Below are 11205 nucleotides of genomic sequence, written 5' to 3'. Positions count from 1 at the left end.
GTAAATGTTAAGGGAGGGGGTATTCTCCTGTTTCTGCCATCAAACAAGAGGGATCCCTTGGCAAGAATGCATCAAAAGGAAGAGGAAAAATGAAATATGTTCTAGAATAGAGGAAAAAAAATTTATTATATCTATATGGGCCAAATATGAGATTGATTATTAAAGATCTTGTGCTGGAATGCAGCCTGTAGATAAATACACAATTACATCCTCAAATATTTTCTTCCCCTTTTTCTCCCCTTCAACACCACACACACTCTCAGATAGGTTTAAAGCACAGTAAGGCACGAAAAATTTTTCCAACACCTTTATTCAAAACTCCAAAGTATAACACATTGTCAAGCAATACAAAAATAGTTTTAGAGTTACACTTCCTTAGTCCCAAGCTCCTCTCAAGGCTGGCAGTCGTATAAAAGCTAAAACAGACTTCAGACAAGGCGTGTCATGAATAATGCTTGTATGATTGGGGCTTAAAAGAATGCTACAGAGGCGGTGAACAGCCTAAAAAACTCAGCAGTGTGGTCTGTCCTGAGGAGGAACAAAACACTTCCCTGGCCTCATTGTTTCCAATAAAGCAGATCTGACTTTTTCTCCCCTCTTCTGCATTACAGGGAACTGCTATTTAAATATTACCAACTCTACATGTTGGTTCTACAAAAGACTCTCTAAATGTTCAAGTCCATTTGCAATAGTGAAAACTTGCAATTACTATAAAAAGTAGCTTAGGTGACCTCAGTAAAATGACACAATTACAAAAAACAATCTATTAAACTCTTAATAATAAAAACAATAAAGCTGTGTGAAAATGCAATATAGTACAAAATGTATTTGAGAGGTATAAAACTTCCCTACTATGAAACTCTTATATGAAAAGATCAACACTATGACATGAAAATAAGTTTGCATTCTTATTTAGATTCTTCCTGACAGATGACTTACTTTTGCCCTTTTTTCACAAAATTAGTAAAAAACAACTTAAAACTTTAGACCAAGCACCCAACAAAAGGTTTTATAATAAAATAAGAGATGCACCAATCATTTGGATACAAATCTGACAATTTTCCCTTGATTGGCTCTGATTGGACAACTCCTACAAAAAATAGATTTTTTGTTTCTATTTATGAAATGCATCAAGGCTAAGCATTCCCACTCTTTTCAGTCTATAAATGCATCAACCAACAGCATTACCTTTGATGCATGAATATAGACAATCGTGTAATGCCCTCATTTTCTGTTGGATTCAAAACTAAAACCTTTACCAAACCAGCAGCATCAGATATTTTTCTTTTTTATGTGTTTTCATTCTTGGAGAAAAACGAATTGGTATCGTCCAGGAAAAGCCTGTTTGGTACATCTCTAAATACAATCTCAATGCAGAAGTTTTGTTTGGAAACTCGAAGCTATTTTTTATTTCATCAAAAAATGTTAACCGTAAAAGAAAAAATTCAAACATAGCATAACCAAATTGTTAACTATCAGTCTACTCTGTCAGCTCTGTCCTCCACTAACGCCAAACGATACCTTGTAAATTCTTAAATTATTGTGGAAATGCTTTTAGTTTCCAAACAAAACTTAATAAAATTAAAATGTGATTGATTTCTTTCTGAAGGGGCAAAAGTAAGTCAGTAGATAACTGCAGTTCTCATGCTGCTCGCTCTCTAAAGCCTTTACCGCAAGCCAATAAAACCACAAATCTGTTTTTTTCTCGTCATTTGATGACGGCCGTTTTGATATTTTGAGCTCCAATTCAGAAAAACCTGCAAGAAAAGAGTGAGAATTGGTTTGAAATGACAAAGGTTTCTTATATGTCCCGATTTCAAAATTCCTCTTTTATGAACTTTGGTGATAGCAGCAGTAATACGTTGTTTATTTGCCTTTTTGTCCGTTTCTAACTTAATAAATCAGTACATATAACACAGGATAACGTGTCATCATGCTTCAGCGTTTGAATGCATAAGATACTCAGCAAGATGGATCTTGAGTTTGCAGAGACCCAGTTCTAACATGGAACCAGATCATGGATAATTGGGACATGAGGCCTGAATTTCAACTTTAGAGATAAATGGAGCGCAGCAATGGGTTTAACTGAATGGGGGCCCTGTATTCTCAGCTTTATGCTACTATTAGTAATAGTATTTCATCATAATTCCTGAATGAAATTTGTGTTAGACTTATCATCTACATGTCTGCAAATATAAAAACATCCATATTAACAAGAGTTCTTTATAAAACGGAGTCTATTTGTCCCATTTTCTTGGAGTCTTTGATTCTTTGCCGGCATTTGTTTGTTGGCCACAGTGAACGGTTTGGAGGATCAGAGGTAGAGCTCTCAGTCTCACTGGTCTTCTGTGGTTTTAGCACCGTGTCCAGTTTAATCCATCCTCTGGAGGAATAATACTTGGTCTCATAAGCTTTTTTTTAGCAGGTTGGCGGGAATTACATCACTGAATGTCATACTTTGTCTCCAGTTCCTCGGCTGCTCGACTTAGGTGAACCTGTCTCAGTTTGTCTAAGAGGTCCTCCAAAAGCGGCCGGTGTACCATTTCACCCTGTCCACCTCCAACTGCCCGCGAGCTCCTCTGGGCCCACGCCCGCAGCATCTGGTAGTGAGCCTCCCGGCAGAACCTGTGATCCATTTCTGCTTGCTCGATCTCCATATCCGTTACCCCGAGAGAGCGCACTAGCTGCTTCACATGATGCACGGGAACCAGATCTAGCACAGCGTAGATAAGGTCAGGAACTGCAGAAGGAGGAACGAAGAGGGGTATTGGGGAAAATAATTTAGTCAGCACAGCTATTGTTAATGCATTTGATATGTTGAAGTCAGCAGATGCTGTCATAGACTTACTCATCGGGACACAGTCAGGTAGCTTGGATAACTCCTGCTCACCCAAAGGGGTTTCAACAGCAGTTCTCAAACTGACTTCCTCAGAATGCTCATTAAAACTGACCAGGAAATCCTAGCAGACAAGAGAAGAACAAGTTTTACTAACCACACATGCACATAAAACTGGTCAAAGTAGTCACTCAGTAAGCTGAGGATACCTTGCTTGCTTCTTTTGATGTGTCAGATGAAATGGAGGACTGACTCCGCATCTTTCTCTTGATAAGATGTTTTGTAGCCATGTAGGTGATGAAAATCCCCCACGCAAGCAAAACAAAAACCGCAACCACAGATCCAACGATTATATTTATGAACTGTGGATGATGTTGGTCAGGACCTTGATAAGGAACCAGAGATTAGTTAAATAAAAAATGACATATCTTACTTTGTTGTATCTGTGTTGCTGAATTCCTTCTTCTGATTAAATTCTTGCTGACTGCAGTTTGATTTTTTTATGTAAATATGATTATTTTAAAAATCATCAGTTCATAATGAGACTTCATATACACAGTGTTAATGTACTACTACCAACAGAATGGTTTCACGTATGTCACACTGCATTCAAAGACTTTCAAGTATTTTATTGGGATTTTATTTGATAGACTTTCACAAAGTATTACATACTTGTGAAGTGTAAGGACAATTAAGCATAGACTTCTACATTTTTTCCTAATACAAAGCTTAAAGGTGTAAGGTGCATTTTTATTATACTCCCCTGAGTCAACACTTTGTAGAACCACTGTTTGTTTCAGCTGCGAGTATTTTGGGGTCGGTCTCTACGACCTAGGCACATCCAGAGACTAAAATATTTTCTCATTTTTCTTTCCAAAATAGTCCCTATTGAAGAAAAACATCTTCACAGCATGATACTGCCACCACCATGTTTCAGTGGCAGAGTGGGGTGCACTGGGTGATGCACATTGTTAGAGCACAGACAGCACTTTGTATGTCGGCCAAAAGTTTTAACTTTGGTCTTGTCTCTCAAGAGCATCTTCTTCCATGTTACTGTGTCATCTACGTGGCCTGTGGCTTCTTATGGCTTTCTACTCGCCTCTTTTCTATAAAAGCGTAATTTGTTGAGCAAATGACAAATAGTTGTCCTGTCAACAGATTCTCCCAACTGAACTGTGGATCTCTGCAGCTCCTCCAGAGTTGCTATTGGCTGCTTCTCTCATTATTGACCTAAAGGCTGAAGTGTCAGTTCAGGTGGACGTCCGTGTCTTGGTAGAAGAAGTTGTGGCATACTATTTCCGCTTTCGGATGATGGATTTAACAGTAATCCATCAGATGTTCAATCTTGGGATACTGTTTTATAACATAACTCTGCTTTAATCTTCTCCAGAACCTTCTCTATTATCTGTCTGCTGTGTTTCTTGGTCTTCATGATGTTTGTTCACTAATGTTCTCTAACAAACCTCTGAGGCCTTCATAGATGAGCTGCATTTATACTGAGATTAAACTACTCTGTTTCATAATTTGCCTATTTTAGAAGGCAATTGGTTGCAATTAGTTTTATTTAGGGGGTAAATAAAAGAGTAAATGGGGCTGAATACAGATGTACACCCTTTTTTTATTTTAATTTGTTAAAAAAATAAAAATAAAAACACAATTATGTGCTATTTTGTGTTGTGCTATCACACAAAATCCCAATAGGAAACAGTAAAGTTTGTGGTTGCAATGTGACAAAATGTGCAAAGGTCAAGGGATGTAAATACTTTGTATTGTATAATGTTACCAGTGGTGACAGTATTTGTCACAGGTTTGCTGGTGCTGACAGAAACTGCAGAAAAGAAGAACTGCGGTCGACGCCAAACTGTCCACTGTCAAAACTATACTACCTCCTCTGAGAATGCACTTTTAGTTACAAAGCACTCAGACAAGAATATTACTTTTTCAAGTGTAACTTTTGGGGGGGTTTATTGAACTTTAAAAGTCACTGTGTCTCAGAAGTCAAAAAAAAAGAAGAAAATGTGTTTTGTGTGAAGTTTGGAAGCAGTACTATTACCGTGTGCCTGTTGGTGGGGAAAGAACTGGCCTTGTTATTGCTCACCTTTTGTCTTAACAGGAGTTGAACAGTGCTGAGCGCACTCCAGTGTACATCTGTGAAGAACAAAGAGGATGTCTGACAACACTGAGGGGAAGTAGCACATCTTCAGAGGAAATGATTAACATAAAGGCTGACTTGCTTTTATAACCTCAGCTAATGCTGCATGACACTTTCAAAGACAGTCCTAGACACAAATTCATGCCAAACCAAACAACACCAATTTGGAGCAAAATTATGGATTTATTCAGTGATGAAGTAAAACTGCCTAAATGTGATTTAAGTTCAGTTTAAATGGTAATAAGCCTGTACTTGTGTAGCGGTTTATCAAGTCCCCAGAGACCCCTAAGTGCTTCACACTACATTCAGTCATCCATTCATTCATTCACACATTCACACATTCACACACTGACAGTAGTGAGCTACAATGTAGCAGAAGTGAGGCTGCCATACACAGGCACCACCAATCCCTCTGACCCCCATCCGTAGGCAAGGCGGGTGAAGTTTCATGCCCAAGGACACAACAACTGAGACAGACATAGCGAACCGGCAACCCACAAGACAAATTACACAAGACGGGTTACAAGACGAATCCCTGCCACCATTGCCCCAAATGTTTAACCAGTTTATTTTGGTTAAACATTCTATTTAATAATTAATAGCCCCACCAGTTAGCTTAGAGAGCAAATAGATCCACGGAAGATACAGTAGCCATCTAGAGCAATGGGGGAGCTACATGCAGCTGCTTTTTGTGGATTACAAATCAGCATTCAACACCATCACCCCCCACAGGCTGGTAGGAAAACTAAGAGACATTGGACTGGATCCACAGCTTCCAGCCTGCTCGCAGCCAGAGGGTCAGACTGGTTCAACATACATCTTCAGCCCTCAGCCTCAGTACGTGCTTGCCACAAGGTTGTTTGTTGAGCCCCTCGCTCTACATCCTCTAAACCTACGACTGCACCAGCGCTCACCACAACAACACCATTGTCAAATTTGCAGATGACACCACAGTGGTGGGGCTCATCTCTTGGGGGGATGAGTCTGCCTATGAGGACGAGGTAGAGCGGCTGACAGCCTGGCACACAGAGAACAACTTGCTGCTCAACATATCCGAGACCAAGGAGATGATTGACTATAAGAAAAAGAGGATGGACATTTTACACTAATCATCAGCGGTGACTGTGTAGAAAGGGCAGCTGACTTCTGCTTCCTTTGAGTCCACATTGAGGAGGACCTGACCTGGAGCCTGAACACCTCTGAGCTGCTGAAAAAGGTCCAGCAGAGACTGTACTTCCTGAATGTGTTTAGCAGAAATAACATTACGCAGAGACTGCTGGTGTCCTTTTATTGGTGCTCTATCGAGAGCATAATGACCTCCTGCATCTGTGTGGTACACCAGCTGTACAGTAGCTCAGAGGAAAGCACATCCATTTTTTAATGAACTGATTCTATTTTTCTATTTTATTTAATATGAAGATTTTAAACCTTCATGTTTTGAATTTAAGATACTGGAATATAAACACTGGCTTAAAAAAAACAAAAACTGAATTTTCTCTGGATATTTCTGTGGTTTCTACAAACCAGAAATTAATTCTATTTAAAAGACTCGGCTCCTTTTAAGGGCTTCAAAAATGCCAGTGAGCAACTTTCAGTGTGTCATAACTTCGCCTGCATTGCCTTCAAATGGAAATGTTGAACCAAGTCAGACGTGAGCTGCAAGTTTCAATTCTACAAACCAACTTCCCCAAATGCACGTATTAAAGAAATCCCATCACGAACAGAAAGATGGGAACTAAAAGTGCTCACATAAAGCTTGGGTAACTTACCCGCTACAGGGTTCACACTTGTCCTTTACTCTGTAGTAGCTCTCCTTACATTCACAGACAGTGTTTTTTTCATGTGTACCTATGCAACACAAATTTTGATTTGAAGGGGTTAGACGATGACTCTCAACTGAGTGCAAATATAATTAATAATTCAACAAGATGTTAAGACTCACAAGGCTGTATTTCGATCTCATCAGTTCGACATTTTTTACATCTGACACAGTCGTATGTTTCTGTATCAATACTGAATTTATAGTAGCCTTCTTTGCATCGGCAAATAGTGTTTTGGTGTTTTTCACATTGTAATTCTTGATATTCATTCTTTGAAGCTGTGGAAAAGCAAACACGATTAAAATAAAGAGACAACTGAGCCAGGGCTAAATACTATTCAGGATAGATTGTGTTAGAAAAAGCTAATGTTGCTTTACCTTTGCACTTTTTGCATCTTCTGCAGGTAGACATAGAGTTCATCTGGTCCGAGAACTCACCAGCAACACAAGGTGTGCATTTACTTCTGTGGCCACTGACATGACATTTTTCTAACAGCTTAAAACCTGAAAAAAGAAACATTAAAAACAGTCAGAAAACCTAAAGAAAAATGTATTTGCTGGCATTAGTGGGTTGTGTGTTATTTGCAAAGCTAACCAGGAGAGCATTTGTTGCAACATATTCCCTCCTCAGTTTCGTAGTCCCCGGCTGGACATCGCTCTTCCTCCAACTGTGGTATCGTCAACACAGGGATGATAATGAACTAAAATAAAGAATATATAACAAGCTTAAATATGCACACAATATTTTCTACAAAAGTGAAACTTTTTATGATTCAAGCACTTGGAAATGTTCTTACCATAAGGAGCACTAAGATGACACTACATCTTGCTTGGTTTCCTATTCCCTCCATAATCCTATGGATTTAATTCAATCCATTTGAGACCACCTGAAAGACAAACAGTCTGTGGATGGCAATGCAAAGTGTGCATTAAGATTACAAATGAATTGCAGAAAAATGATTTGCTCTGGCCTGTGAACATTTGCCCACTCACTAATCTGTTTCAACCTGTCTGGCCTCAGGCAAATTAATGTCACATTTCTCGAACATAACGTTTTAAGGAAGCTATTTATCAATGCGATAATATAACTACATTGAAACTGCAAACACAGGACCAGTTTAAAAAGAACCAGGTGACACATTTCTAATATTTTCAGGTGTTAGGGAAAGTACTTTAGCCAGACCAAAAATTGTAAGGGATCGTTCAGAAGTGACATTTTAATAAAACGTTGCAAACCATCTCACCAGAAGAGATAACTGTTTTGGTATCTTCACTTAGTATAAACCCAGCACAGTTGGTTCTCAATGGCCTAAACTAAGGACTAGTCCGAGAGGGTCACGCGTACATGCAAAACATGTAAAGCATTTCCGCTCAGAATGGCTACCTAATAATTAAGACAATGTATGAAATAGCATTAGGTTAAACCGTTATGATATTTCTGCTTTTCACGCCACAAAATTCCTATATCAGAAATGCTTTACATAATCCGTTATCTGTATGCATTTTACTCTGGAAGATTATTTGTGTTCCACTGCCTCCAACTTAAAATTGGCTTCTTTCTAAATAATTATATTGCAGCTTCATAAATCCCTGTGACTTGTTTTAAGATTGTAGAAGCCTGCATTAGTCTTGGCCCTCCTGGAATAGGTGTTACCATCATCCACCAGGACCAAGTAAAATGGATTTATAGAGAATGAAGATGCTATAGTGTTATCTACTGTAGGTAAGATATTCACTGTTTACAACCTTTTAACCTAACCTCACTGAATCATGAATCCCTCCCGAATCCTTTAAGTATCCCTAAAGCACCTGATAAGACAAAATCCAGTATGTGAAAAGAATGTTATGCCTTACAATGAGGAGCTGAACCTACCAAGATTTGTCATTTACGACCTGAATTGACCAGAGCACGCATGATTAACCACTTTTTGGTCACAGCATGGGGTCATCAACTGACAATTTGGTTACTTGGTACACTACTTAATCTCAAGGGTAGCAAGATCTTATTAAGAACTACAAAGATTTTTAGTGCAAAATTAGTAATTTTATGGTAGTTTTTGTGGATGAAACGCATGATTTAATCATTATTATTATATACATGTCATTTAATTAATGTGGGATTGCTAAAAAAAAGATCAGTTAAATCCTTTCAAAGTCTTTGTTATGGATTATTTTCTGTAGAAGCAGGGGGATCACGCAGACTAAATAAAAACACTGGATTACAAAGCCTTATCTAATAAGTATGTGGTGTTTTTTGTTCATGTGTTAAACCAAATAAAACTATCTCGGACCTTAGAAAACAAACTCGCTTTAAAGTAAACTCCATACCACGCACAATCATTCACCGGTTTCTATTGCCCTATAAATAAAACTTTTCGCAGCAGATGTGGAAATCAACTGTCGCATTTCTGCGCCACATTTTGGCAGCCTTCACTTCCCTGTCGCGCTGCTCAGAGATCAGACCCTGGTATAAACTTCATCACAACATAACAACTCCAAAAACTTTTACATTGCCACATCAAAACTGCTGGCATAAATACAAACTCTGTTGGCAAGATGTAAATCTGCAAGAATTATAACCTTTTTCCCTCTAGTTTCGATTTAGGCACCACATAACGCCCACTGCACCCTCATGATATGAATCTGCTGTTCCCATAGACGTGCAGAAATATTTTACAGTGACTTACCTGATGAACATTAGTCAAGGCGATGGATCCCTCAGTGCTGTCATCCCATTCAACAAAGATCAATCTTTGTTTGTGTTTTTTAATATTAGAAATACTTTGTCTGCTTGCTGAGCGCTGTCGCAGCCGCTGCTCGGGTCTGTGCTGAGGATGAGGAGGCGGGTTTAACCGGGAAATGGCTTCGTCACGAATGCATTTCAAGGAATTGTGAAGCAGTTGGGCAAGAACGGCAGAATACAACCCTTAAACCTGTCTGTAGAGCGACTATAGGGTGTTTTTACTTAAGCAACAGTTTCTGGGCCACTGTCAGATGAATGCACATGATGAAAAACGCCATGCAAATGATGGATTGGAAATATAAACGTTATAAAATGTCATTGATTTGAACAGAAAATCTTCCAAGGTTTTCTCTCTTACTTTTGTACCCTTTAGGGTGGTAATGTCACAAATTTGAGTGAAAAATTCCCATGAAGATAGGTTGAAATCTGCTCACTGTAAAACCCTGGGGCAAGATAAACAGATACATGTCAAGAGATTAGAACATGGTCCAAAACCAACTCATTACTGAAATTGTATCCAAAAACACTTTTAAAAAAGAATCTATTCCTGCAATTGTATTCAAACATCATAAGATTTATAACAGAAGCAGTGACAGGCCTATATTTCAAGAGAGTATCTCTATTAATTTTGATGATAATAGCTTTGATAAGAAATTTTAAAAAGAAATATATATATATATAAAAGAAATCATTACAATTGTTAAGAAAATGTAAACATTCAGTCAAAGTTCAAAAAAGTTTAATATAAAACGTTTGTTATGGGCCTGACCACCTGATGGGACTGAATCCAATTTTAATATTGCACAACCTGTAGGGATAACTGCTGTCCTCAGAGGTTTATGAAGCAGTCAAATACAAATGTTTGGAGGAGATTCACAAATGTGGCCTGTAGGTGGAGTCAGTGCTGCAAGAGACTCCTGTCATATCTTTCAGTTTGTGTTAACGATTGTGTGTCTGTGTGTGTGTACATTAACTCCTCAGGTTGCATGGTGCGACTGGCAGGTGTGTCCCTGCAGAGGGAGCTCGTTCGGGCCAATTAGGAGGAGCATTAAGAGGACATAATTCCCTAAGAAAGATGCCAGATCCCATTCTCACTCACATAGTGGTGGTCAGGCCTCGGCATTTAGTCATGTTTTGGTTTTGTTCTTATGATCTTTCGCTTATCTCCTGTGATCTCCTTCTAGGAAGAAGCTTTCCTCCAGTCCACAGTACTCTGTCTGGTGTGCAACATTCTGCGTCATTGTTCCCGAGAACTCCATGTTGGTCTGACGTCTGTATTGCCTCCGGAAAATCTTCTCACCGCTCCTTCAGTACCTGCTCCCTGATCTCCTCCTTGGACCCCATCGCATACTATCCATTACTCACCTGCCTGTTCACCCTCCAACGATCGCAATCAGAAAATGGGCTGCAACATGGTTATGGTTGAGGTGCAAACACACCCTCCATTTCTGCTACCTGTGCGACCCCTTCTCTTTTCCAATGGTTATAATCGGTCTGACAGAGAGAGGTACCCCCAATCCTTGTGGTTTTTAGTATAACAATGGTCACCAGTGGGCTCTAGATGGACAAACTTTATCAGTTAATTACACTGCCTGGCCAAAAAAAAAGTCACCACCAAAACAAAGGTCACAAACTCTAATATTTCGTTGGACCCC

The 11205-nt window shown here is 39.0% G+C and overlaps 1 protein-coding gene across 2 annotated transcripts; it reads right to left on the bottom strand.

Annotated features, from left to right (window-relative positions):
- Nucleotides 1-292: 292 nt before the first annotated feature.
- Nucleotides 293-9659, bottom strand: tnfrsf1a (tumor necrosis factor receptor superfamily, member 1a). Of its 2 annotated transcripts, none has more exons than XM_047362056.1 (10): nucleotides 9495-9659; nucleotides 7605-7710; nucleotides 7403-7508; nucleotides 7186-7311; nucleotides 6931-7086; nucleotides 6758-6836; nucleotides 4935-4984; nucleotides 3046-3221; nucleotides 2849-2960; nucleotides 293-2740 (listed from the first exon to the last, which is right to left on the bottom strand). In XM_047362056.1, exons 2-10 carry the CDS (start codon nucleotides 7656-7658, stop codon nucleotides 2442-2444), a joined length of 1158 nt encoding a protein of 385 aa, XP_047218012.1. In that variant the 5' UTR covers nucleotides 7659-7710; nucleotides 9495-9659; the 3' UTR covers nucleotides 293-2441. The 2 variants fall into 2 exon arrangements, with proteins under 2 accessions (XP_047218012.1, XP_047218011.1); XM_047362055.1 differs by having other exon boundaries at nucleotides 7605-7694.
- Nucleotides 9660-11205: the final 1546 nt, after the last annotated feature.

This window comes from Girardinichthys multiradiatus, chromosome 3, assembly GCF_021462225.1.
Source record: "Girardinichthys multiradiatus isolate DD_20200921_A chromosome 3, DD_fGirMul_XY1, whole genome shotgun sequence".
Taxonomy (NCBI): domain Eukaryota; kingdom Metazoa; phylum Chordata; class Actinopteri; order Cyprinodontiformes; family Goodeidae; genus Girardinichthys; species Girardinichthys multiradiatus.
This window is presented reverse-complemented; position numbering and strand designations above follow the sequence as displayed.